General features: G+C 37.7%; 4 protein-coding genes across 6 annotated transcripts in view; 3 read left to right on the top strand and 1 right to left on the bottom strand.

Annotated features, from left to right (window-relative positions):
• Positions 1 to 10,523, top strand: part of mrps12 (mitochondrial ribosomal protein S12) — a 71,273-nt gene extending 60,750 nt beyond the window's left edge. Inside the window, exons 2-4 of the mRNA XM_067375012.1 lie at positions 9,637 to 9,741; positions 9,847 to 9,906; positions 10,011 to 10,523. Coding sequence (XP_067231113.1) covers positions 9,858 to 9,906; positions 10,011 to 10,393 — 432 coding nt within the window. The 5' untranslated portion in view covers positions 9,637 to 9,741; positions 9,847 to 9,857 and the 3' untranslated portion in view covers positions 10,394 to 10,523. The remainder of the gene's footprint in view (positions 1 to 9,636; positions 9,742 to 9,846; positions 9,907 to 10,010) is intronic.
• Positions 1,350 to 5,312, top strand: npas4b (neuronal PAS domain protein 4b). Its single transcript, XM_067376860.1, has 8 exons — positions 1,350 to 1,548; positions 1,943 to 2,097; positions 2,179 to 2,281; positions 2,380 to 2,671; positions 2,758 to 2,867; positions 2,966 to 3,101; positions 3,786 to 5,191; positions 5,287 to 5,312. The coding sequence occupies exons 1-8, from the start codon at positions 1,374 to 1,376 to the stop codon at positions 5,310 to 5,312; spliced, it is 2,403 nt and encodes an 800-aa protein (XP_067232961.1). The 5' UTR covers positions 1,350 to 1,373.
• A 3,303-nt stretch (positions 10,524 to 13,826) lies between the features above and the next one.
• On the top strand, positions 13,827 to 21,809 carry si:dkey-17e16.9 (hydroperoxide isomerase ALOXE3). Its single transcript, XM_067375406.1, has 13 exons — positions 13,827 to 13,976; positions 14,106 to 14,310; positions 14,666 to 14,747; positions 17,697 to 17,800; positions 17,923 to 18,095; positions 18,190 to 18,333; positions 19,630 to 19,830; positions 20,562 to 20,648; positions 20,721 to 20,890; positions 21,004 to 21,125; positions 21,201 to 21,301; positions 21,375 to 21,545; positions 21,630 to 21,809. Exons 1-13 carry the CDS (start codon positions 13,827 to 13,829, stop codon positions 21,807 to 21,809), a joined length of 1,890 nt encoding a protein of 629 aa, XP_067231507.1.
• A 1,226-nt stretch (positions 21,810 to 23,035) lies between these two features.
• The window catches only part of nlrc3l1 (NLR family, CARD domain containing 3-like 1), a 6,847-nt gene continuing 2,316 nt past the window's right edge, over positions 23,036 to 27,566 (bottom strand). For all 3 annotated transcript variants that reach the window (XM_067375622.1, XM_067375620.1, XM_067375623.1), the window contains 5 exons: positions 27,189 to 27,290; positions 26,789 to 26,881; positions 25,375 to 25,504; positions 25,064 to 25,304; positions 23,036 to 24,974 (listed from right to left, as the gene is read on the bottom strand). In XM_067375622.1, coding sequence (XP_067231723.1) covers positions 23,395 to 24,974; positions 25,064 to 25,304; positions 25,375 to 25,504; positions 26,789 to 26,881; positions 27,189 to 27,290 — 2,146 coding nt within the window. In that variant the 3' untranslated portion in view covers positions 23,036 to 23,394. The remainder of the gene's footprint in view (positions 24,975 to 25,063; positions 25,305 to 25,374; positions 25,505 to 26,788; positions 26,882 to 27,188; positions 27,291 to 27,566) is intronic.

The following is a 27,566-nucleotide window of genomic DNA, read 5'->3' as shown; positions in this document are numbered from 1 at the left end:
AGATTTTTTTCTGATTTTATAAACAAATCATTTTAAACATCAACATTATTTCTAGTATGCCTTTAAAATAAACTTATATAACAATAATATTTAAAATTATTATAATATTAATATTTAAAATGGAACATTTCAGCGCATTAACAAATTGTTTTTCTCCTATACAGATAGCACACGTCTGCAAGACGTCAGTTAAAGATCACTTCATCTGGAAAGCATCTGCTGTTTACAAACATCTGATAGACATCTTTAAGATGTCAGTTTTACATACATTCTAAATTATAAACATCTTAAAGACATCTTCTAAACGTCTATTTGACATCTGACAGGAAACGTCCTATAGACGTATTGCAGATGAGCAAACACTCTAAAAAAATATGTCTTCCAGATGTAAACACGCACATCAAATAGACGTCTCCGAGATGTATATGAGATGTACGGATCATGATAATAGCTACCGTTGTCAGTTTGATTTGTAAACTATTCCTCTTTCATATCTTACAAGGAATAGTTTTCAAATCAAACTGACAAACAAACCGTTCATTATTATCGTGATCCTTCGCTTGGTTTAACTGTAGCTAACTGGCTGTAAAATTAATTTCAATGATCATGTTGCGCGTGGGGGACAGTCGTGGGATAAAACACTTATTTTCTTAATCGTGGTTATTGTTTATTTTCTATTTTCATTGCATGGGTGGCATGATGTAGGCTAGGCTAATTGTTGATTGAGTATCTGCCTACTAATTGCGTTGATGAATCTGCAGTTTTCATTCAGCATATCACTGACATTTACTGACACGGGAGATGTAATATCTTACTCTTCAAATCCAGTTCCGAATTAACATCATTTTCCTGAAGCTTAGGCAGCAAAATTCTGTTACAGCAGCTCGCGGCCAGATGCACCTGCTCTGAGCGCGCAACAGGGTGGAGAGTTTGGACCACTGCCTCCGTTCAGATTTGTCCAAATCTGGCTCTGCGCGTTGAGAGGGATCCCATATTTATCCTACGTCACCATTACAGCAGCAAAATGCAGAGATGTCTTGGAGATCAGATTCAGATCCATTTATGCACGCCCCCTCCCATCATTTCTTCAGGCGCGCGCTCTATATAAGGGATCTAGAGGCAATGTTGCCATCAGAAGCTTCACGCGAAAGCGAGAGAGAGATCCATAGCACACCACCAGTAAAACTTAAGAGACGATAGAGGACATATGGGCAAAGAAAAATGTTTTTTCTCATTTACTGAGTAGGTTGGTTTATTATCCAAAACTTAGAAGAAGTGGCGTCTGCCTTGAACGATGGCTGAGTAGCTCTAACTGCATGCAGTTTTCACCCAAAATATTCGTCCCTTTCTAACGATTCTTTGGACTCGAGAAAATGTACCGGTCCACTAAAGGACAATCAAAGGCTCGGAGGGATCAAATCAACGCAGAAATTCGCAACTTGAAAGATCTTCTGCCCATCTCCGATGCAGACAAAGCTCGTCTGTCCTATCTTCACATCATGTCCCTAGCCTGCATTTACACAAGAAAGTCCGTCTTTTTCTCTCAAGGTAGGGTTCATTTAAGAACTTAGGGTTCTTGGGTTTTGGGGAGATAAAGTTCTTGATGTTACATTAACTTTCAGGCTCTGGAAAGCACCGTTACTTGGTTTTCTAAAGAACTAGATACCATAATAAGCTGCTTCTACAGCATTAAGCTGTAAAACCTTTTTAAAAACCTTTATTTTTTTTCGAGTTTTGAGCAGATTTGAAGTTTAGGTCATATCTGAGGAATCTCTGTCCCTGTCCAGAGTTCTGAAAGTAGCTAGTCTCTGTCTGTGGTGCTGATGTTGAGCTATTTGTGTGGATGTTGCATTAGATTGCTTTCTAAAATTGCAGTGTACATATTATAGTATAGATCTTTACCTTTATGGTTTATCTTTACATTTTCTTTTGTCTTTATTAGTGGCAGCAGGACACGACATGAGCGGAAGCGCCCTGTCTTTACCAGAACTCTCGGATCTGCTGCACACGCTACCAGGCTTTCTCCTAGTGCTGACGAGTGAAGGAAAACTCCTGTATCTGTCGGACAATGTCGCAGAGCACCTCGGCCATTCCATGGTAAGGAATATCAATGTAAATTTTAAAATCATTATAACAATTTGTTAGGTCCATGTTGAACATTATTTCTGCGTTATACAGGTGGATCTGGTGGCTCAGAGTGACAGTGTGTATGACATTATTGACCCAGCCGACCACTTCATCATGAGGGGCAACCTTGTGCCGATCACCGCTACTGACACAGGTAATTTACACTGTTGATTTGACAACATCTTCCAGCATAAAGAAGTTCAAACTAATGTAATTTGTAAAATAATAATGTCAACTTTTTTCTTTGTCCAGACCGCCTCTTTCGCTGCCGTTTCAGCACTTCGAAGTTTGTGAGGAGGCAGGGATCAGGAAACAAACTGGCGTTGGTTCGGGCGCGCTGTCTGCCACCTCCATACCACACATCCTCCTACTGGACCTCCAATCCAGTGTGGGTGTGTTTTTGCTCTCCACTGAAGTCCAGTGTCCCTCAGGTTTCTTCACCTCGCAATCCTCTCCCCACCCCTCCTGCTGAGCAGTCTTTCCTCCTCTCCTGTTTCCAATCTCAGCACAGCCGGGACATGAGAATCCATGCTGCTCAGGACAGGTATAGTTTGAGTACCTGTTTGTATATGATGAATATGTATTTGAGCGTGAGGGAATGATTCCATTGTATCTCTTTCTCTTTGACAGTGTAAGCGTGTACCTTGGTTATGACATCGAGACTCTGCGCTCTCGCTCATGGTACAGTCTGATTCATCCTCGGGATCTCTCTCACGCCTCTGCACAACACTGCGCCCTGTGTGAGTATATAACTTTATTCATCTCAATAGCTATAAGTTTATCAAAAGGCTGGTGTAGTAAATGTGGTTTATTAATTGGTTGTTGTGTCCTTTTTCAGTACATGAGGGTGGAGAGAGGCAAGTGGAGATGGTGGTCCAGGTAGAGGCAGCAGACCACACATGGGTCTGGCTCTACATTGTTCTTCAGCTGGACACTGGAGAATATCCCATCAACAGCCACAACTACGTCATAAGGTATAAAGGCTACCAGCGTTTACGTTTAATATACAAAAAATTAAAAAAATATATTTATTTATAATTTTAGTTAATTTTATCATTGTTAAAAGATTAGTTAACTTTAAAATGAAAATTACCCCAAGCTTTTCTCACCCTCAAGCCATCATAGTTGTATATGACTTTCTTCTTTCTGATGAACACATTCAGAGTTATAGAAATAAATATCCTGACGCATCCGAGCTTTATAATGGCAGTGAACGGGACCAATGAGTATGAAGCTCAATAAAGTGCATCCATCCATTTTTAACTTGTTAAATATGGATATTTTTCTCACACAAACGCATTGCTTCACTTCAGAAGGCCTTTATTGACCCCCTGCAGACATGTAGAGTATGTTTATGATGGATGGATGCACTTTCTTGAGCTTCAAACTCGTTGGTCCCATTTACTGCCATTATAAAGCTTGGATACGTCAGGATATCTATTAATATAACCCCGATTGTGTAGAAGAAAGTCATTTTCATTAATAATAAGATATATTATAATATATTATATTAAATATATTAAAACTATTTATTATAATAGGAATTCTAATAAATATTTAATATTAAATTTTTAACATTTATATAAACCGAATTCATAAAATAATATCATACTATGAATAATCATAACAATCTGTCATTTTGTCTACTCATCCCTCAGTGAGTCTGAAGCCTGGTCAGTGCGTCAGCAGTTGTACTCAGAGCAGAACCAGCTGGCTCTCCTGTACCAGGAGGCACGGCAGAGCTCTGACCCTCTGTCCAGCCCAGACCAGGTCTTCACGCCCAGCAGCAGTGGCCTGTCCTCCCAGTCCTTCGACTTCAGCTTCACCACTTCTGGGCGGAGCTCCTCGGAAGAGCTCCCTAGTTCCTCTGCCCCATCCAGCATGGCACTCGACCCCCTTCAGGGCTTTTCTCAGGATGAAGAGAGCCACCTGCTACCGCACGGCGGTCACCAAATGTGGAGATCAGCCATGACTGTATCTGTATCCCCTGAACATCTCAGCAACATCAACATCCCAAGTCTTTCTACAGTCCCCCAATCCCATGTTACTCCTTCACCCCTTCCTCCATTCAAAGCTCCTCCTAAGCGCCAAAGCTCAGAGGAGTTTATTTGCACGCCCCCTTACACCCCAAGACTCGGAGGGGGAACTTTCATGTTTGGTGATGAGACCTTTAAATCAGACCATAACAAAGTAGGTAAAATGAGGCAGCCTATAACCTCAGCATCCCTCCCCACCAGCGTTGGTCCCACTCAACACTGCCGCAAACGTCTTTATGAAACTCTGCCTCCTACTCCAGACAGCCCAGGCAGTGATGAATGCATTCTCATGGCTCTGCCAGAGATCAGGGGACCTCTGTACGTAGACGTCCCCCATTTCCCATTCCACGCTCCCCCGGAAGGCCTTTTAACCCCAGAGGCCTCGCCGACCAAAAAACCCTGTTTGAGTTTCTTCCCTCAGCAAGATGATACCGAAAGAGAGAGAATGGAAATCTCGCTCCTGGCTCAGTACATTAGCACTTTAGCTGAAGGTTTCTGTCACAGCCACCCACAAAGCACATTGGCTCCCCCTCATCACGAATCGTTTGAGGGCCCAAACTCCTCGCTGGCTCACATTGATGTCTTAATGTTTGAGGAGAAAGCAGTAGATGGCATCCCTCTTCCAAATCTGTCATCCACCTCCCCCGTACCTCCCTCACCTTACTCATCAGCGCTGTCCTACGCTCAGCGCTCCCCTGTCCACGCACAGGAGGAGGCGGCGACTTTGAACGGTGTACACCACCTCTGTAGCGTCCAGTCGACGCACCGTAATTGCATGGCCGGGGGTGGGCCGCAGGAAGCAGAGAGACCCGAAGAGGACGTGGAGATGATGTCCTCCCCAGGGTCCACCACAGATCCAGCCCTTCCTGCCCTCACCCCTGCTCTGCCTTGTGCCCAGTCCCTCCTAGAGGAGCTGGTCACCATGGAACCTGTGTTTGGGGCAACCGCCCCGATGACTCCTGCCGAGAGGCAACAAGATGAGTTGTATCAACTCCCTCATCAAGGCGGACAACAGATCTTCTACCAAGGTGAGAAATGATTACATTTTTGTGATTTCAGCATGATGTTTCAATATCTCAACGTTTTCGGTTCTAAACTATGCTTTTTCTGTCTTTTCTTACAGATGGAACCAGTGATCACATGTTTTAACATAAGTCTGTGACTTAATCGATGAAGTATGGCATATTGTCATCTTTTACAAAGCTATTTTTCTGGGATAATGTGGTAGAGTTAAATCAAAGTGTGTTAAAAAGATTTATTTATGTTTATATTTAAATATCATGAAGTCCCATGAACATGCATCCTATTCATATTGGACTGTCACTTTGGGAAAAAATACTTAAAGTAACAAAGGCAATTTTACAAAGTGCCACCTTGTATTCACTTATAGTGAAGACTGTGTTTTACTGAAAGAATCTGTTTATGAATCACAACTGTATCTTTTAAACCATCGTAGAGTTCTACGGTCAAGTAGAGGATTGATTCCTACATACAGTACTCTCTTTCTAAGTGCTTTTCATTATGTCAGTGCATGAAAACCATAGAAATGCTTCATAATAAACAATATTTCTTTATGTTTTGTCCTTTATGTGGTTTGTAGGATTTCCATAAGTTATGTTATATAGGATTTGCTGCTTACACTCTTAAAAATAAAAGTTCTTTATTGGCACCGGTGGTTCAGTGAAGAACCTTAACCATACAAATCGCACAAAGAGTTCTTTAGAGTGGAAAAAGATTCTTCACACTAAGGAAAGGTTCTTTGTGGAACCCAAAATGATTCTTCTATGGAGATGCTGCAAAAGCTTCACTTTTAAGAATGTATTCATGTACCATATTTTCTTTTTTCCAAAAAGAATATCATTGAATTCTATGCTCTTGTTTTCCAAATATGTATATGAGAGTCAATTAAATGCATCAAAGCGAGGTTCATCGGTGTGTGTTCATTGTTGCTGCCCCCTCCATTGTTTCATCCTCTCTCACCCTTTCATTCACTGCCTTTTTAGTGTGTCGCCATGGTTTCCTAGGAGCGACTGACGCAGATGATGAGGTGCTATGTGTTTTTCCTGACGTATGCTCTTGACTCAGAGGCACAGTGGAGACAATCAGCCTCCCACACACATACACACATATGTCCACCGAATACAGCATGCAGTACAGTGAATAGTCAGCCTACACTTTCCCATTATACCTGGAAGCTCACGATAATACCCTATATGGCCTTTCCTGCCTCTCAATATCTGCTTCCATTTATTCCTCTTGTTGCCAGGGGAAGCAATTTCTTCCTTTCGCAATCTCCACCTCCGTGCCCCTAAACCATTGTTTTCTTGTCAATTATCCAGTTATGATCCTTTTCATTGAGTCCGCCGTCCGGTGCTGCGCTGACCCTCCCACACAAGACCATGCGGGCTAACTTACCGGCCCGTGTCCAGAAATAGCCTCCATCCCATGAGTTTCATCTGAATAAAATTCTCTCATGTCTTCCTGTCCTTGTGAGAATGATGCACTTTTAGCAATTGAAGAGGAATAAAAATAGACCGGACTGAAAAGAGGAGGAAAAAGAGGGAATGGGGAGCGCTTGGAAGGTGCACAAGGACTTGCTTATTCATCCTGCTTTCCTCCCACTCCTCCAATCAGTCAGCTGGATTTTTTTTCATCCTCCCTCTTTCACACATCTGTGCTTTCTCATTCACATTGTCCCATTCATTAGGACCCTCTCTCCTTATGACTCACCCTTACCTCTTTAAAACGCTTCTCACTTCTCTGCTCTCTCGCTCTTAATCCTCCTCCAGATATGTCCACACAAACAGCCCGTGCCCACTTAAATCATAATGGAAATGCAAAAATTAAGATGCTATCAACTTGTTTTCTGGATAGTATGATGAAAACAACCACCTACATTCTGTGTACTATTAAAAGATGAACAAAACATAAGCTTCTAATGTCATGGTGCAACATCAAAAATAACAATTTTGTCAACTAATAAATTATATTGGCGGAAATTTAGCAGAGTAAACAAAACAAAAGCTTTAAAATAAGAATTATTTTGGCATGTTATTGCCGCTTTGGGGGCTTCTTCATCCCCAGGCCTGGAAGGATGTTCATAGCCAGCAGCTATTGCCCTGTAGCCCAAGCTAAGCAGGGTTAAGCCTGGTCAGTACCTGGATGGGAGACCTCCAAGGAAACTGCTGCTGGAAGAAGTGTTAGTAAGGCCAGTGGTATGGGTGGGTTCTAACGCCAAGCACCATCCTTCGGATGAGAACTTAACTGAGATCCTGACTCTCTGTGGTCATTAAAGATCACTGGACATCCTTCGAAAAAGTGTAGGAGCATAACCCTGGTGTAACCCCTCACCCTACTTGCCCCGCTCTGTGCAGGCCTCGAACCTGGGTCTCCGGCGTGGGAGTCGGATGCTCTAACAAGGAGGCTAAAGGCTGCAACCTCTAGCATCAGAGCAGTGAGGTTTAATCGCACAGCGACTACTAGCTGGCCTCCGTTACACTGGCATCCTGGCCCATCTTGGCTATTGGTCTCTGTCCATCATCATGGCCTCCTAATCATCCCCATATATCTACTGATTCATCACTCCGTCTCCTCTCCACCAATAAGCTGTTGGATGCTGTACATTGGTGCTTGAGTAGATTCCTCCTTCTATACCCCTAATAATAATAATAACAATAATATTTTTTTACATTTATATAGTGCTTTGAGTGCAGAGAATATCGCTATATAAATGTAACAAATTATTATTATTATTCTCAGTTGTCCACCTCTCACAATGTTTTATTTAAAGTCTCTCTTTTTGATTTGTCAGTATCTACTGTAAAGACTGCTCAATGCTGACGTTCAGTGGTCATTATTAGGAATTTTACAGAATGCTTTAATTATGTCCGTTTCGCTCTTCAGCAACCTCTCATTAATACACAAATAACCAAAATTATTCTCTAAAGCTAGGCCTATCTCTTATAATTACACTCTAAAAATAACTGTAAAAAACTAAACAAATTTACATAGTAAAATACCATTTTCCACAGCAACATATCGTAAAAACAATGCATTCTGGGTAATAATATTAGTCTTTTTCTTTGCTAAAGGTGACAAATATTACCCATAATGCATTGTTTTCACAGTATATTACTTCTGTACATTACAATGCATTCTGGTTAATATTATTTGTCGTTTTCAAGAAAGTAGTCTCTTTTATAGGCCTCTTTTCTTAAAATGACAAATGTTACCCAGAATGCATGTTTTTATGATATATCACTGTTTCAATGGAAAAAAACTTTTTACAACTGAACAAATAAAGAGGTCATCATCTCTGTTTTATGGTTTTCTACATGTCAACAAAATTATGTGTTGATTACATACTGAATTTAAGATTTTTAATATTTGAAATGTTAAAAAAAAGAAGTTTAATATTATTTTAGATTTTAATGTCTTTTACAAACTCCAGGAAGTTACACCACAGGCATTTTTTTTTCATCTTTTATCCCCAAAAAATAATATAAAAATAAAAATTTTAGATGTGTTCATCATAGAATAAGTGTATTGTATTAATTAAGTAGTTTTGTATCTCTTAATGTATTTCTAATCGCCAATTACTTAGAGTGTTAGTTCACCCAAAAATGAAAATAATGTAATTTATTACTCACCCTCATGTTGTTCTACAGCCGGCTCAGTGAGGCCTCCATAGACAAAGCCATTCAAACTCACAAGGTCCATAAAGGTACTAAAAACATATTTAAAACAGTTCATGTGAATTCAGTGGTTCTATCTTAAAATTATAAAGCGACAAGAATAATTTTTGTGCGCCAAAAAAACGAAATAACTACTTTTCAACAATATCTATATGGGCTGATTTCAAAACACTGCTTCATGAAGCTTCTGAGCTTTATGAATCTTTTGTTTTGAATTATTGATTCGGAGCTCAGCTGAAATCACGTGACTTTGGCGCTCCGATTCACTGATTCGATTCGTAAAGCTCTGAAGCAGTGTTTTGAAATCGTCCCATCACTATATATTGTTGAAAAGTCTTTATTTAGTTTTTTTGGCGCACAAGAATTATTCTTGTCACTTTATAATATTAAGATACCACTGAAGAATCACTGAACTCACGTGAACTTTTTCGTTTTTAGTATACAAAGTTTTATATGGACCTTGAGAGTTTGAATAGCATTGCTGTCTATAGAGGCCTCACTGAGCCATCGGATTTAATCAACAATATCTTAATTTGTGTTCTGAAGATGAGCGAAGGTCTTACAGCTGTAGAAGTAATAAGTGAGTAATAAATTACATATTTTCATTTTGGGGTGAACTACTAACCCTTTAAAGCCTTATATTGTGAACGATGATTGGATGATCCACTAGATGGCAGTATTAGGCAGTTCAGTATAGAGCTCGTCACTGTTCTGGGATCGAGGAAGATTCCTCAGGGGTCGATGTATTCAACATGGCGACGTGTATGTCGGTAACATTACTGTGAGGGTGGAAGAATTCGTGCTCTTTCCTCCTCTGACGGAAACTAAAGTCAGCATTTATGCACGTCGGATACATTGTTTTAACGCAACGTGCATACATACAGGTACATTAAACATAAAGGGAATAATTTTACATTGTCACAGTGTGTTCCACAGTTAAACTGACATGATACACCTCTTATGGGTCGATTCTGCAATTGTTCCTACAGATGAATTAACAATGTCTTTTCTTGGAAGTCTGAGACCAGTGCTCTCGTCTGTTTTGCAGGGTGAGTCTTAGCAACATGGTTTTATTAACTATTAAAATAAATAATTGAAACGATATTAAAATAAGTAATGAATGATGACACTTTCTGCTATGTTATGTTGTCAGCATCGCACTCTGTACCTTTCTGGTCTGGACCCCTCTTCACCAGGACCATGGCCACTCTGAATCAGATGCACCGTAGGGGCAAACCTCCCCCTCCTCGCCCTAAGATCAGTGCCACTTTTGGGCATCCACAGCTCAAAGCTGTAGTTCTGAAGACCATGATCAGGAAACCCAAGAAGCCCAACTCAGCCAACCGCAAGTGTGCACGAGTACGTCTTTCCAATGGTCAAGAAGCTGTTGTGTACATCCCAGGGGAAGGACATAACCTCCAGGAGCACAATGTGGTGCTGGTAAAAGGAGGGAGGACACAGGACTTACCAGGGGTCAAACTCAAGGTGGTCAGGGGCAAATATGACTGTGCACATGTCGTAAAGAAGAAACAGTAATTACTATGACTGCCTACAACTGGATATATCTTCATGACCGTAATCACAAATAAACTTGGTCTGAAATGTCTATCATGATGTTCAAGTCTGATTCATGCATAGCCTATATATTCCACCCTACAAATAGTGTTTCTGGTTCTATTTCTTGTTTTGCAAAATAGAAGATGTTACCGTGTCTCTTTGACAAAAATAAAAGCTTTTACTATTTACATTAACTATTTTTGAAGGCTGCTATTGAGTTGGTTTATCTTGTGCAAACTGCAGTCTGCATGTTTGGTATAACATGCTTAAAAATAATGACAAAAATGAAGACTGAATTCCAAGAATTAGTGTTCATAAGAAACCAAGACGTCTTAAAAAAACAGTTCCTGCTGTAAAGAATTTATAAAACATTTAAACACCTACATGTAATGTGTTTTTATATATGGCAGAAGTCAGTGGTTGGGAAAACAAACACTGCAGGAATGTCTTTTTATGGTACAAAGGCTACAACCAGTAATATTTTAGTTTCACCTGTAGCTCGATTTGCGTAATAGATGGCCTGAGATTTTCACTGTTGGGGAACCAGAATCCAGTTTGGCAGGGTCCTGCTACTGGGCTTTAGGTCCTCCTATGACTTTCAACAGTCTCTCAGGCTCTGCTTCAACATTTACCTCAGGTATGTTTTCTTTGAAAAGGTATGCTAAAATATTTTATATTTAGTGAGGTTTATGCTTACAATCCACGCCGGACGCATCGTCTAGTGTCGATGCGTCGCGCTGCATCGTGTCGCTTCAACAGTGGACTATGCGTCCGGAGTGGATTGTAAGCATAAACATCACTGAATGTGGGTTAGTGTAGACAGTGTATCGATTATGGGCCTCTCGCGGAGAGTAAAAGCAAAGTTACATTCTTAAAAAGCAATAATATCTTAAACAATTTTACTTTACAGGTACATTTTTTTATTGTTAAAGGTATAGTTCAACCAACAATGACAATTTTGTTATTATTTATTTACCCTTATGTTTTTCCAAACCCGATGACTTCTTCTGAGGAACAAGAAGATATTTTGAAGAAGGTTGATATTACCAAACCGTTTTGGTTATGGACAAAAACCCTTCAAAATATATTCATGATCCACAGAAAACGTGTGTCATTTTGAACAACGACATAAATGTGAGTAAATGATGACAGCATTTTCATTTTTGTGTGAACTATATCCCTTATAGCTACAGTCCATAACTCTTTTTGGTTACAAATGATTAAAAATCAATTTTTGAGCAAGTACACAACCAGCTAGTGTTTAAAACGATCTCCTTACCTTAGCCCGATTCATAACAGTAAGCTTGTAATAATGTTTTATAATAAAATCTACGGTGGCCGAGAGAGCTCAACGCGCTGCAAATGAGAAAACATCTTCATCAGTTTGACAACACATGCGCTGCAAACTCCACAACACTTACAAATAGTGAAACGCGCTGCAAATAAAGAAAACATCTTCATCAGTTTGACAACACATGCGCTGCAAACTCCACAACACTTACAAATGGTGAAACGCGCTGCAAATAAAGAAAACATCTTCATCAGTTTGACAACACACGCGCTGCAAACTCCACATGTTTTCTTTATTTGCAGCGCGTTTCACTATTTGTAAGTGTTGTGGAGTTTGCAGCGCATATGTGTTGTCAAACTGATGAAGATGTTTTCTTTATTTGCAGCGCGTTTTTCTTTTTGTAAGTGTTGTGGAGTTTGCAGCGCATATGTGTTGTCAAACTGATGAAGATGTTTTCTTTATTTGCAGCGCGTTTTTCTTTTTGTAAGTGTTGTGGAGTTTGCAGCGCGTGTGTTGTCAAACTGATGAAGATGTTTTCTTTATTTGCAGCGCGTTGAGCTCTCTCGGCCACCGTAAAAATCGGTACTGGTAGGTTTCCGCGGGAAATTCGAGCATGCAGCCGTTCCTCTTTGCGTCATTACATCACGTCTGTAAACAGAAAGGAGTCCCAGCTAGTAGGCTAAATCACACGTGAGGATGCTGCAGGTGACAGATCATTTATAGCCTTTTCTCACATCAGCTGCAATAATTAAACTTAACATTTTGATGGCGGATTGTAATCCAGAAAGATCCAAATGACAGCCATCAGTGACAACTGGAGATTAACTCATAGTCAAAAGAAAAAGACTTCGGACTGTGGAGTGGCTACAGAATTTGAAATCTACAGGTAACTCTAATACACACTAAATACACAGTAACACAATGCTGATGTTGTTAAAATTACCAATTTGAGAACAAAGTATACCAATAATAATAATAATAATATGCACATTTTGATGTGATCTGAGCTAAGCGATTATTAGATTTAATCACCATTGGTAATGCGATTTATTGTAATGCTTTTTCTCAGTTGGTCAGAACAAAAGTGTCAGACATGTTACTTACTTGTTCAGATGACATTTTCTGATGAAAATTCTTACTTTTGTCATACTTCAAGATGTATAATCTGTGATTCTGAAGCACAGTATCCACACCAGTGTGGTGACTGACAGCAAACATTAGATTCATCTGCACTGAGGAGGCGTGCCAATGCACAACCCACATAAAAATGATAATTCCACAAATAACTGCAATTGTAGGTTTCAAACAGAGATGGCGACAAAGAGGCAAAACTTACGGACTGCAGCTTTAAATAAATGTACAATATGTAAACAGTATGGAAATTTTAGACTGTTTAAGACAGTTTATTTGAAAAATAAAACAAATATAGCCTACTAAATAAGAATATGATTTTGATTGAAAATCAAGAGCAAGTACTTACGAAAGAGGATTAGGGCCAAGCAATAATAAAAAAATAAAACCATCTCGAGATTAAAGTTGTTAAAATTTGAGGAAAAACTCGTTAAATTTCAAGAAAAAAGTCGAGATAAAATGTTGAGAATAAACTCGTTAAATTACGAGAAAAAACTTGTTAAATTTCGAGAAAAAGTCGTTAAATTACGAGAACAAATTCGTTAAATTATGAGAAAAATGTTAAATTTCGAGATAAAATGTTGAGAATAAACTCATTAAATTATTAGAATAAAGTCATTAAATTACAAGAAAAAAGTCATTAAATTATGAGAACAAATTCGTAATTTAATGAGTTTTTTTCTTGTAATTTAATGAGTTTATTGTCAACATTTTATCTCGACTTTTTTCTTGAAATATAACGAGTTTTGTCTCATAATTTAATGAGTTTATTCTCAACATTTTATCTCAACTTTTTTCACGAAATTTAAAGATTTTTTTCTCGTAATTTAATGAGTTTATTCTCAACATTTTATCTCGACTTTTTTCTCGAAATTTAAAGAGTTTTTTCTCAAAATTTAACAACTTTAATCTTGAGATGGTTTTATTTTTGTATTATTGCTTGGCCCTAATCCTCTTCCGTAAGTACAAAACCTATTCCTTTTCAGAGCCATGGAGGCCATATATGAAGTAGAGGTGACCACAGGCTCCATGACCCAAGCAGGAACTTTTGACAAAATATTCATCACTCTAATTGGCACACAAGGACAGAGTGAGCGGACCAAGCTTGACAGCTATGGAAGAGATTTTAAGACTGGGATGGTAAGATCTTTAAAAGATATTTTAATTTTTCGTTATTAAAAATTCAATTGTGCACAGGAAAGCTCTGACTGAAATGAGCCATCAGCTTCTCTAACTATATTATTGTTTTTATTTGTTGGTTTTACCTAGAAAGTAAAGTACAAAGTGACAACAAGGTTCACCCTCGGCAACCTGCTGCTGATCAGACTTGAGAAAGATAATTTCATATTCTTGCCCGAGAATGACTGGTTCTGCTCTCTTTTAAATGTAAGAACCCCCGAGAAGGATATGATCTATTTTCCATGCTATCGATGGATGGGAGAGGGGGAAGTGATTGAGCTCCGAGAGGCCAAAGGTTTGCATATATATCTATTATTGCATAACTTTAAAATATATCATTGTTATCATTGTAAGCAGTGATCATCCATAATTATTTAATTAGGCCTACACTACCATTCAAATGTTTGGGGTAGAAAAAAAAACACTTTTATACAGCAAGAATGCATTAAAATAATGACATTTGTAATGTTACAATATATTTCTATTTCAAATTTGCTGTTCTTTTGAACTTTTTTTGATTATTAAATGCAGCTTTAGTGAGCATAAGAGACTTCTTACTGACCCCAAACTTTTGAACTATAATGTATGTCTATTCTGACTGGGATTTTTTGTTGAACTTAACTTTCCTTTACTTTTATAATGTCTGACAGCTACAAAAATCTATGATGAAAAATATTCACAACTGAAGGAGCACAGAAAAAATGAGCTGACGCTTAACAAGCAAGTGTACCAGTAAGTTTGCCTGGTCCGTGTACGTTTTGATAGTTTGTTTTCCAATTTGAAACGAAATACGCAGAAACGAGAAAACGGTCGTTTCCCGTTTTTTCGTTTGTTAAAAAAACGGAAAAAACGAGATTTTGACTCGTTTTTGTTTTTTCGGGTCACGGATAGAAAACGGAAACACGACTTCAAAACATGTGGGCGGTCATTACACGCCCCTTTCAGCCGATTGGTCAATCAAATCTGAGCCAGTGACGTCGTCTTCAGTTCGTTCTACAAAATAACAGTCCTCTGCCGCTATATCAGTAGATGTCATAAATCGGCTTTCTTCTGCCTAACGCGTATTTCACAGAATATTTATTTCAGAAATGTTAATCAGCACACAGACTGTTGTAATGCATAGTGAAACTGCACTACCCACACATAGGAGCGGATGAAAAGAGCAGATTAAAAAAAAAAAAGAAGTTTTTATTTTATTCTATTTTGAATAAATAGAATAAATCACAATAAATACGTAGTGTAAGAACTTTTGAAAAACGAACAATAGCTCATCTCTCTTTATTTATTTATTTTATATGGCCTAATGCCTGCTGAATAGATAGGCTAATGTTAATAACCCTTTGGTTAAAAGATTGAGGGAATATGTAAAGATCAAACATTAAAGATCAAAATTACAGCTACATAGCTATTTTAGTTATGACAAAAATAATATATAAATGTTAAGCCAAAACGAATTAGTTTAAAGCTGAACTGAAACAGAAACCGGCGTTATAACTAGGCCTACCTCTCTAATTTGACAAATCCAAATGTTTCAATATTCACGATTTGGAGGCTAAACTATATTTATTATTTAAACGCTTTTATTGTAGCCTACACAGACTACTTAAAATGAGCAGTATAACTTTTTATATATTTGGTTGAATGTAGGCCTATGTTATTTTGACAATTAACAGACTGTGATGTCAAGTTACTAAAACTGATGTTGTGTGAGCGCGTGAGGCGCCGACGCGTTCACTTGAATTTTCTTATAAAAGCGGAAACAACATAAAATACTCAGACATTTATGGTCAATGTAACACCATTCGAATCTGTGAAGGGTTAAATAGCCCTATTATTTTTGTACACTCACAATAAAAACAAAACATTGCTCGTAAAATAAAGAAATTTTCTGCAGTCTCGGTTTCCTTTCTGAACTTCTCAAAAATGAACCGACACTCATATTGTCGCATTTTTTCCCCTTTCATTTTGGTAATATGTTAATTACTTAAGTGAAATAAATTTCGCGCATAGACATATGCTATTTATTCCTTTTATATAATTTAATCCTTTTTTTTTTTCGTTCACAGAAGCGCGGCAGGTGGGTAATGATGTTCTGTTGTTTTTTCTGCTATTTGTTCATGTAGGCTAAAACTAACCCCCTTGGATTTTTTTTGTTTTTGTTTTATGATTCACAGACATTTATCAAATTTCGTTTAATTCTAATTTAATATAATCTTGTCGGTTAATGAAACGATGATCGCATCAGTTGAAAGTCAGGGGGAAAAACAGAAATTATATTGACAAGGCAACAATAATTTTCGTTTAGTTTAAGTTTTTCAAAACATGAACTGCATACAGTAAAATTTCCCGCTGTTTAAGCCACGGATATTTACGAAATAAAATAATTATAAAGATGATAAAATATAATAAAAATAATTACAAGGATAATAAAAGTTCTATGTTTAATATACGGGAGTAGAATCGCCAATAGCCGTTAAATCGAAATTGAAAGCAAAATGTTCAGGGCCATAGCTAATTCATTCAAAAGCGAAGGAAAGACAGAAAAAGTGAGGATAGCAAGTAAACTGTGACATATGATAATGTTCACTGTGTTCATAAAAGTGTTTAATTTAAGAGATAAAATCAGCATGGCCATTTATAAGCTAAGGGAAACTAAAAAGCCCCCCGATGGTGATACCGTTATTAGGTGTTGCCACCTAGTGGATAGCCTATTTTCTAATATGACTGCATAGTTTACTGCAAGGAATGCATCTGCTAAATGATTGAATTTAAATGTATAAAATATAAACACAACATTAAAATAAGAAAAAAAAATGAGTGCAGTAGCCACTGATCTATAATAGAGAATAGTCTATCATTATAGCCTATTGATCGGTGGTAGTAGCCCAAAGGATGTCAATGTCATGCGCTTGGTAACAGATGTAGAGGAATTTACATTTTAAAAACACAATGACAGCTTAAAAACAGACTTAATTAAATTTACTGTAGTTTTTTTAAACTACTTTTATCTGTGCAAACATATTTCTGTGAAATACGCGTTAGGTTGCACAGAAGAAAAAGCCGATTTATGACATCTACTAATATAGCGGCAGAGGACTGTTATTTTGTTGAATGAACTGAAGATGACGTCACTGGCTCAGATTTGATTGACCAATCGGCTGAAAGGGGCGTTTAATGACGCCCACATGTGGAAAACGAGTTTTGAAGTCGTGTTTCTGTTTTCTATCCGTGACCCCCCAAAAAAAGAAAATCGAGTCAAAATCTCGTTTTTCCGTTTTTTTTTAACAAACGAAAAAACGGGAAACGACCGTTTTCTCGTTTCTGCGTATTTCATTTCAAATTGGAAAACAAACTATCAAAACGTACACGGACCTTGCACGATCAAGATTTGTCTTTGCAATCATTTTGTGCCATCTTCATTGTTACTGTATGTGTTTATGTGTATCTTTGCTTTTCCTCGAGGTGGACCGAGTTTAAAACGGGTCTCCCATGGTGTACGTGTTTTCAGGAGCCCCTGTCTCTTCCTTCAGTGGTCCGCTTTTCTTTCACTAAAGACATCAATTCAGCTTTTAACATCTCCACTGTGTAATTTCCTCCTAACCTACGTTGTATATATTATTATAAGTATTAGTATATCCAGTCTGGTCACTTCTTTACACCAATGATGATTTTTTCTTCCAGGCTCCGTGAGATCAAAATGAAGAAACTGGTGAAAAAACCTGATCAGTGGGTTCAAATGGAAGACATGAAGAGTGCCTTTTGGTCATCCAGAACCACTGTCTCTGGTGTGATTGCTGCTAAAGTGATCTGTTTCACTGATTTGTTGACATCAGAAGATGTGTTTGGTGACGAGAGTAGTAAAACTGAAATAATCTGTTAGTTTTGTTGTTGCAATAAATTTTAATAGAATATGTGCAGCTGCACTGGATGGATGATGAATTTTTTGGATACCAGCTCCTAAATGGCCCAAATCCAATGATGCTCCGCCGATGCTCTGAGCTTCCTCTGAACTTTGCTGTTAATGACGGTATGGTGCAGCCTTTTCTAGAGAGTGGAACTTCTCTTACTCTGGAGATGAAGGTAAAACAATATCAAATTTGCTTTCTTGTTCTCTCAATATGAATGTTATGTCTCAATACAAGCTATCACTTGTTTGCTAATTTTAACTCAACAGCAAGGAAACATATTCTTATGTGACTACAAAAGACTGGCAGATTTACCAACTCAATTCATCAATGGAAAGCAGCAGTATGTTGCAGCTCCACTGTGTCTGCTGTACAAGAACCAAATGGGCAAACTTCTGCCTATTGCTATTCAGGTACCTTTTTGCTGGGTTTTACCAACAAAAGACAATGCACTGGACCCAATCTAAAAATATGTATATTCATTCTGGCATCTGTACGTATTGCTAATAGCACCCTGTTTCTAAGAAGGTTAAAATACATACAACTTCCTTAAGAAAAATGAACAGAATAAAATAATATTCTTCTTAACCAGTATTTTTAAAACCAGATACATTTTATTTCACAAGAAGATATTAAAACAAATTTTTAGAGAATTTATTTTTCCTAGCACACAGTTTTTTTTGTTGTTTTGTACACAAATCTAGCTAAATTAAGCATATATATATATATATATATATATATATATATATATATAAAGTAAGAATATAAGATTTTAGGGAAAAGGGGGTAAGAAAAAGATATTTGAATCAGTTTTGAATCTTTTACAAAGCAATATCCAGAAAATAATAATTTATATAACAAAAATACAAATTTAAATCTGATCTGAAATTAGATTTGATCTTTCTTGAAGGATGTTTAAACATTTTGTCTTGAAATCAAGACAAAAATACTAAGTTTTTTTTTTTAGTGTGGCTGACATGGCCAGTCAGATGATAAACAAAATAATAAACAAACCTTGAAAATTGTTTATGCTTTCTTAACCTTGATGAGTGTGTATTATTAATTTTACAGCAAATAATTAAAGGGTTAGTTCACCCAAAAATGAAAATACTGTTATTAATTACTCACCCTCATGTTGTTCCACACCCGTAAGACCTTTGTTGAATCTTCAGAACACAAATGAAGATATTTTTGATGAAATTAAGGTAGGAAAGATATCATTGAAGTAATCCATGTGACTCCAGTGGTTTAACCTCAGTTTTATGAAGCGACGCGAGTGCTTTGTTTGTGCAAAAAACATAATTTAACACTTGATGAAAATATTGATCTGCAACGCGTTCGCGAGAGCATCGCGATGCATGCGTTTTGTGTTCACGCGAGAGCTGACATTGTTGCGTGAACGTGCTTTGTATAATATTATTTTTGTAAATAAAGTGGTAAATTATGTTTTTTCACATCATAAAATTGAGGTTAAACCATTGAAGTTACATGGAGTACTTTAATGATGTCTTTCCTGCCTTTCCGGACCTTGAAATTGGTAGTTGCGTTGGATCTCCATGGAGGGAAAGAAACCTCTCGGATTTCATTAAAAATATCCTCATTTGTGTTCTGAAAATGAACAAAGGTCTTACAGGTGTGGAACTGCATGAGGGTGAGTATGACTAACCCTTTAACTGTGATTCCCATTCTGTCTGTCATTGTTGTGTCAGTTGCAGCAACAGGCGTCAGACGACAATCCAGTTTTCCTGCCTAGCGACTGCGAGTATGATTGGCAGCTTGCCAAACTCTATGTGAGGAATGCAGACTGTCTTGAGCATCAAGCATCTTTTTATCTGCGCACCCATCTGTTGGCCGAGACCTTTACAGTATCATTACTAAGGAACCTCCCGGCAGTTCACCCAATACACAAGGTACTCGAGATACCGTCAGGTACACTTCATTTGTTTACAGGACTTTTTTTTAATACCTCTGAGAAAACACATTTGGGCCAAAAGATACTGAACAGCTGAACAATACCTGACATTCTTCCATAACCAGGATGAACAAAACCTACACAGAGAGTCTCAAGATCCGTTTTACCATATTATGCCCTTTTAGAAAGTCTTGGTTTTGTTTGGGGCAACTAGAATAGGTTTTCATGCTTGAAAAAAACATTATTTTTGGCATTTTTTACATTGTTGCAGCATCCCGCTTCCTAGTCAGTCAGCAACACTCCGTTTATTTCCTGTGTATATGAAGCCCCTCCTTCTGAAAATTATAATGTGCTCAGATTGGTCAGCTGGAGCAGTGTGTTCTGATTGGTCAACAACTTTGAGCGTTTTTTTTTTTTTTTAGAAATTTCACGCCTCTTACCATAACTGGAAGTTAACCAGGCTTCGCCCCTTTTTTTGCATATGCCTTGGGTGGGAATTATTTAAATGAGGAATATTGTGACATGTTCATTCCCGGAGGTGTTTCAGGGAGTTCAGAAACAGTGATTATTGATATAGAGAATATCTCCTTTTGGAGTAACTTTGAGCTGCAGACATTTTTCACGCTCAAACAGCAACATTAAACATTACAGAAAGTTGATGTAAAAAAGCATAATAGGTCCTCTTTAAAATCATAATGACTCATTTTCATATTTGTGATTCTCTCATAGTTGCTGATGCCACACACACGTTATACCCTCCAGATAAACACCCTTATTCGGGACAGACTTCTCGGTCCTGAGGGTGCTGTTACTCAGGTATTGATTTAGGACTTTTTTTTTTTTTCATTTCTTTTTTAATGTACACAATTACTTACATAATCGCTTCAGAATACCAGTATTGGAGATGAAGGGATGACCGATCTCATGAAGAAGGTGCTCTCAGACCTGACCTACAGCTCTCTCTGCCTTCTCGAAGACATCAGTGACCGAGGTCTGGAATCTATTCCCAACTTCTTCTACAGAGACGATGGACTTCAGATCTGGGGCCTCATAAATGAGTAATTTTTGCATTAATTTACTGTTACGTTTATTTTATGGCAATTGAAAGCATTCTTCATCATGCCAAATACAAATCAGATGACTTTGTGATGAATTTGGTATCGGTCTCTAGATTTGTTAGGAGCATGGTGGAGTTTTATTACCAGAGTGACGGTGACGTGCAGAAGGACACTGAACTCCAGGACTGGATCAAGGAGATCTTCATTCATGGGTTTCTTGAGCAGAGCAGCACAGGTAAGTCAGACAATATGGCATAGTTGCGTAATGACATAATTATTTCATCATCAATCTTACTTTTCTTCTCATTAGGAATACCTCAGTGTTTCAGTACAGTGGAGGAGGTCATTAAATTTGTAACCATGGTGATCTTCACAGTTTCAGCTCAACATTCTGCCCTCAGAGCAGGACAAGTAAGTTAAAAATGAAAATTATATATATATATATAAAACTTCTATTTATAATATTTTTTTTTTCTTATCTTAGTTTGACTATGGTAGTTGGTTTCCCAACGCCCCTGGCTCTCTAAAAAGACCCCCTCCTACATCTAAGGGAAGCTCAGACAAAAACACCCTGCTGGACACTCTGCCTGACATGAACACCTCTGCATATCTAGTATCAGTCTTTTGGCTTTTGAGCAAACCTTCATCGGATTTAGTGAGTGTTTCCTACTGAACTGATTATCCCATTTGTTGTAAATACTCACAAATCCCTACAAATCCTTTCTAATCTTTTATGCAGGTTTCACTTGGGCAATACCCTGAGGACTACTTTTGCCAGATGGCTCCCCAGAAAATGATCAAAGGTCATCAAGCAGAGCTGTCCTTTTTGAGTGAGTCTATCAAAGACAGAAACGCAGGGATACAAGTGCCTTACACATACATGTGTCCTGATACGATCAGCAACAGTGTCAGCATTTGACACAGAGCGGTGTGACTCAGGACTACTAAAACATGTTTTAGTATTATTTTAACACGTTTTATTTTTTTAACATGTGGATGTTAAATGGTTAGTTCACCCAAAAATTTAAATTCTGTCATTAATTACTCACCCTCGTGTTGTTCCACACCCGTAAGACCTTCGTTCATCTTCAGAACACAAATTAAGATATTTTTGATAAAATCTGATGTCTCAGTGAGACCTGCATCGCCAGCAATGACACTTGCCAAGAAAGCTACAAAAAACATATTTTGACTACAGCGGTTCTACCTTAATATTATAAAGCGAGGAGAATACTTTTTTTGCGCCAAAAAATAACAAAATAGCGACTTTATTCCACAATATCTAGTGATGGGCGATTTCAAAACGATGCTTCATGAAGCTTCGAGCTTTTGTGAATCATTTGTTTCGAATCTGTGGTTCAGAGCACCAAAATCACATGATTTCAGTAAATGAGGCTTCGTTACATCATAGCTGTTTTGAAACTTCAATAGTTCACGTGACTTTGGCAGTTTGATACACGCTCCAAACCACTTATTTTAAAACAAATGATTCGTTAAGGTTCGAAGCTTCATGAAGCAGTGTTTTGAAATCGCCCATCACTAGATATTGTTGAATAAAGTCGCTATTTTGTTATTTTTGGTGCACAAAAAGTATTATTGTCGCTTTATAATTTAAGTTTGAACCACTGTAGTCACATGAACTGTTTATACGTCTTTAGTAGCTTTCTGGGCATTGAAAAAGGGAGTGTCATTGCTGGCAATGGAGGCCTCACTGAGCCATCAGATTTTATCAAAAATATCTTAATTTGTGTTCCGAAGATGAACGAAAGTCTTACGGGTGTGGAACGACATGAGAGTGAGTAATTAATGACAGAATTTTTCATTTTTGGGTGAACTAACCCTTTAATTTATAACATTTGAAAATGAATTTAGAATCCTTTTTAAACTTAAATGATGATGAATATTTACTTGCTATATAATTTTCATATATATATACATGTTTATATTTCTTTTGATTTACTGCAGATTTAGTCTTATTGATTTGATTTAGATGCCGTTTTGAAACAAAAATGTCAAATTCAAGTGAAGCTACATTTTTAATTATTTGAACTTAATGTAGATGTTAATCTAGATAGTGTTTTAAAAATGAGTTTAATAAAGAATTTATTTAAAAAGAAAAAAGCATCAAAACCAATATTTGAGCAGGTCTTTATTTTCAAGCATGACTCAAGCAAGTATTTCATGCATGTTTAGGCTTGATATAGAATAATATCCACACTTTAAATGAATGCACTTTTACACCAACATTCCCATGAAAGGTACGGAATACAAAAGCTGCAGTAACAATATCCAAATGCAATAACACATCAATCCAAAAAAGTGGTTGAACAATTCTTACAGTGTGGTTCACACAGAACTTGTCTTTTACTGATGGAAAAACACATCCAAATGCCACTACAAGATTGTTGATGGTAGATTATATTTCTACCACTTCTCTTTTGGCAAGAACCAATGCAATAGCATCACTCTCAGAAGTTCATCATGAGACTCTTTTAACCAACACATCAGTGTGCGTTAAGTTCATCGATGCACCGCAAAAGGGTTTCATGTTTTTCTGGGAAGTGGCCTTCTTTTATTCTCTTATTAATGTAGCGTGTTGTCTCTTCCCGTGCATTCTGGCTAGAACTGGTAGAGAAATGAAAGAGGCTCTTGAGCATCTCTTGGTTGACGTCCACAGACATACCCAGCAGAAAGCGGAGAAAGATATCGAAGTTGGAATTCTTGGAGCTTAGTGCTTTGTCAACTGCACACTTGAGCAAGTCTGACAAGGAAACCTTTAAGACCTTGCTCAGCTTGCTCTGCTCAAGGACATTCTTCCCATGTTTCTTGAAACAGTAGAAAACATGAAGTGCAGCGAAGTATTCCTGAATGGTCGGATGAGCAAAGCAGCTCACCTTCTCGGTGTAAATCATGTACTTCTCTCTGTAATACTCCGTGCAGAAACCGGTGCAGGACATGGCTGGGTATGAATCCGGCAATTCAACCTCGTCCCAGTGCTCTTTCTCTATCTGAAATTCATTCTTCTCAAGCATGTTGTAGGACAGCTTTGCAAGCTTAATGAGCAGAGTCTCAGCAGTAAGACCCTTGGTGTCTTCGCTGGGGTCATTCTGCAGTTTCTGAACAGATATTTGAGTGTGACGATGCACCATAATGGTGTACAGATTGGTAAGAGTTATGGGCAGCTTTGTTGACGGATGAGACTGAAACTGCCGCTGCAGCACTTTAGATGCCACCCAGCAGAACAGAGGCATGTGGCACATAATAAACAACGTCTTAGAAGACTTGAGGTGAGCGATCACCCTCTCAGCGAGGTCTCGATCTTCGATTGTCTTCCTGAAATAGGCTTCTTTTTGTTCATCAGTGAAGCCACGAACCTCCAGAAGCTGGTGGACGTGTTCTGGTGGGATCACATCCAGAGCTCCTGCCCTAGAAATGGTCCAAACGCAGGCGTTATAGAGCAGGTTCCCCCTGATGAGGTTGGTGATCAACACTTGCACAGTCGTAGGCCTGGTCGTATCGCACCAATATGTTGTTCTCCGGAAATTAAAGAGGATTTGAGTGTCATCTAGGCCGTCGAATATGAACATTACTCGGCAGCCCTCAAATTCGAGAGTATCTATTTCCTTCATCTCTGGATAGAGGGCACTGACTAGAGAGAGGAGGGTATACTCTCCTTCCAACATCTTGTTCAATTCCTTGAACTGCAGAGGAAGGAGAAAGAAAATCTCTGGTTGGACTTTTCCATCCGCCCAGTCGAGGATGAAGCGTTGCACTGCAAATGATTTTCCACATCCTGGGATTCCTCTGGATAATGCCGACCTTATGTGCCTTGACCTCCCAGCCTCAGGGGGAAATAAGTCATTTCCGGATATTGGCGTCCTGTTAACTTTGCCAGTCTCTTGTAGCTCTTCTATCGTTGATCTGTACTCATGCTCGCTGTTCACTGATGCATTAACGCCATCTGTAATGTAAAGGTCTGTATAGACGGATTCAAAGGGAACTGGTTGTCCTTGCGGACTAAAACCCTCATACACCATCTCATACTTCTTCTTCAGAGCCTTCTTCAACTCATAGCGCACTTCGTCTGTGAAGCATCAAAATGAAAGACTTTAAGACTTTAACGGTTTGAAGCGCACTGTAATGTCCTAGCGAGGATGAAATAATATAACTTACTTCTTTTGCATAGTCCTTGTAGATATTCAATCAATTTCTTAAAGTTCATGACATTAAAGAGCGCCAGAGTGATTTTCAGAGACACCTCAATATCACAGAGCTCCAGCATCTTATCCACCAGATCCACAATATCAAGTCCATCCAGGGGATCACGGAAGCGCTCTGGATATCTTTCCCACATTAGTTTTTTGAAGCGCTTTAATTCATCATTTGTAAGTTTCTTTAGGCAGACTGTGAGGGCCTGAGATATAGCACAGAATGTTAATTTACTCAACTCATTGTAAAAGGCACTCAATGGCGGGAGGCCTTACCTCGAAAGCAAATTTCACCGTCATCGCTGGATGCCTTTTCTCATTTGGATCTATTACCAACTCTGGTTTTACAGGAGCAGGAGCTTTTGGTTGTTTCACGCTAGCTTCCTTCCTGATCTTCTTCCGTGTGCTTATTATAAAAAAGAAAAGAGTTATTTAGAATATTCAGGTGAGAATAAATTAAAATTACACTAATACTACTATGCAAAAGTTTGGGATTTGTAAGATTTATTTTTAATGTTTTTGATTATGCTCACCAAGGCTACATGTATTTGATCAAAAATACAGTAAAAATGGGAATATTGTGAAATGTCATTACAACTTAAAATAACTAATAAAATGTACTTTAGTATCCTGTGATGCAAAGCTGAATTTTCACAGTCTTCAGTGTCACATGATCCTTCAGAAATCATTCAATATGCTGTTGAAAACAGTTGTGCTGCTTAATATTTCTGTGGAAACCATATATAGGTTTCCACAGTATTCCAGTATTCCAGAGTATTCCAAAAAAATGTGCTGTTCTTGTGATCTTTATATTCATCAAAGTATCCTGATTTCTTCAGGATACTTTGATGAATATAAAGATCACAAGAACAGAACATTTTTCTGGAATACTCTATATATCTTTACTGTCACTTTTGGTCAATTTAATGTATTTCCTGAATAAATATATTTCTTTCTTTCTTTATTTACTGATCCGAAACTTTTGAATGGTAGTGTATATTATAGATGACTTGAATATGCATATAAAATTGCTCGGCTGCGACTCGGACCCTAGCTTTTGCCATCAGGGAAACGTTATAGAGTCCCACTCTGTACAAAAAAAATCATTTTTACCTGTATCTATTGATATTTTAAATAGTAAGATGTAACTTTTTTTTTAATTTTTTTTTTCTTCTCTTTATTTTTTATTGTGTGTTGTGTGTGTATGATTGTGTATTATTGCAGCTTTGAGTCCAAAACAAATTTCCTGAAAATAAACTCTAACTCTAAAAAATATGCACAAAAAAAAATAAAAAATGTACAAAAATACAATATTATGTTAACTTTAAAATTTCAAAGATACAGTTAAAATGCTAAAGTTCAGCTAAATGTTTTTTTTTCCTGTTACATTAAAATGCATTTTAAAATTACAATAAGTGTACAAGTATGGTGCTGTACAGCAAAAATTACTATTTTTCTAAAAACATAATCATCATAACTACATTAATCAGTTAAATAATATAGGCCAGGCTTAAAATTCAACTCTTAAATTTCTTTACAATATGTATAATCTCTCCATCCATCGAGGGGTGCTCACCACACATGACATAAAATATATTTATTTTGAGACCTCTGAATTGAATACCAGTATATGACCATGGTATTGGCAGAGCTCAGAATGGTACAGATGCATCATGTGACTTTCACTCACCTTTCTTCAGGATCAGCATCTGGATTCATGTCCTCATCACTACTAAAGCATTCACTGCTAGAAGCAGACGAATCCCGTCTGTCCAACTGAACCCTGTGGAAAGTTGAAAATGTTATCCTGGCCAACCAGAATTACAAGAATGACAACCTAAGCCACAAGCACACAGAGAGCAAAGTCTCTAACGTTTCAAATAACCAATTTTAGTTATCATTTTCACTCATACAATATGCTACATATCTCACTACTGCTTAAAGTCTAAATCCTTTCTTTAAAATGCTCTTATCTTCAACTTTATGATGAATATTTAATTCTGCAATCAAAGATGACAACTGGCCTAGCTCTTATGTCTTACCATCTCAAAAGATATTCTTCAGGATGAATGAAGGTGAAGCAAACTTACAGTGTACAACTTTGTTCAGGCGCATCTCTCGTTTCTGACCAGCTGTTACTTTGCATTGAGGCATAACTATTTGCAGGGGACTCTGCTCTCTCCACGTAGTGCCTGGTGGGAAAGATCATTGTAAAAATTATATGTTAATGCAAACATGAAGCAGACAGTCAAATGAAAGCGAATGAGATGTATTTAACAGATTAGTTCAAATAAAATTTCCTGATAATTTACTCACCCCCATGTCATCCAAGATGTTTATGTCTTTCTTTCTTCAGTTGAAAAGAAGGTTTTTGATGAAAACATTCCAGGATTTTTTCCCCTAATAGTAGATTTCAATGGACTCCACAGTTGAAGGTCAAAATTACAGTTTCAGTGCAGCTTCAAATA

Source organism: Chanodichthys erythropterus, chromosome 22 (assembly GCF_024489055.1).
Source record: "Chanodichthys erythropterus isolate Z2021 chromosome 22, ASM2448905v1, whole genome shotgun sequence".
NCBI classification, from domain to species: Eukaryota; Metazoa; Chordata; class Actinopteri; order Cypriniformes; family Xenocyprididae; genus Chanodichthys; species Chanodichthys erythropterus.
This window is presented reverse-complemented; position numbering and strand designations above follow the sequence as displayed.

Coding starts and splice junctions, on each gene's coding strand:
- npas4b (XM_067376860.1), top strand. CDS start 1,374: ATGTACCGGTCCACTAAAGGACAATCAAAGGCTCGGAGGGATCAAATC. Junction 1,549..1,942: donor GTCCGTCTTTTTCTCTCAAG/GTAGGGTTCATT, acceptor TGTCTTTATTAG/TGGCAGCAGGACACGACATG. Junction 5,192..5,286: donor ACAACAGATCTTCTACCAAG/GTGAGAAATGAT, acceptor CTTTTCTTACAG/ATGGAACCAGTGATCACATG.
- si:dkey-17e16.9 (XM_067375406.1), top strand. CDS start 13,827: ATGGAGGCCATATATGAAGTAGAGGTGACCACAGGCTCCATGACCCAA. Junction 17,801..17,922: donor ATCCAGAACCACTGTCTCTG/GTGTGATTGCTG, acceptor AAATTTTAATAG/AATATGTGCAGCTGCACTGG. Junction 20,649..20,720: donor CTGAGGGTGCTGTTACTCAG/GTATTGATTTAG, acceptor TAATCGCTTCAG/AATACCAGTATTGGAGATGA.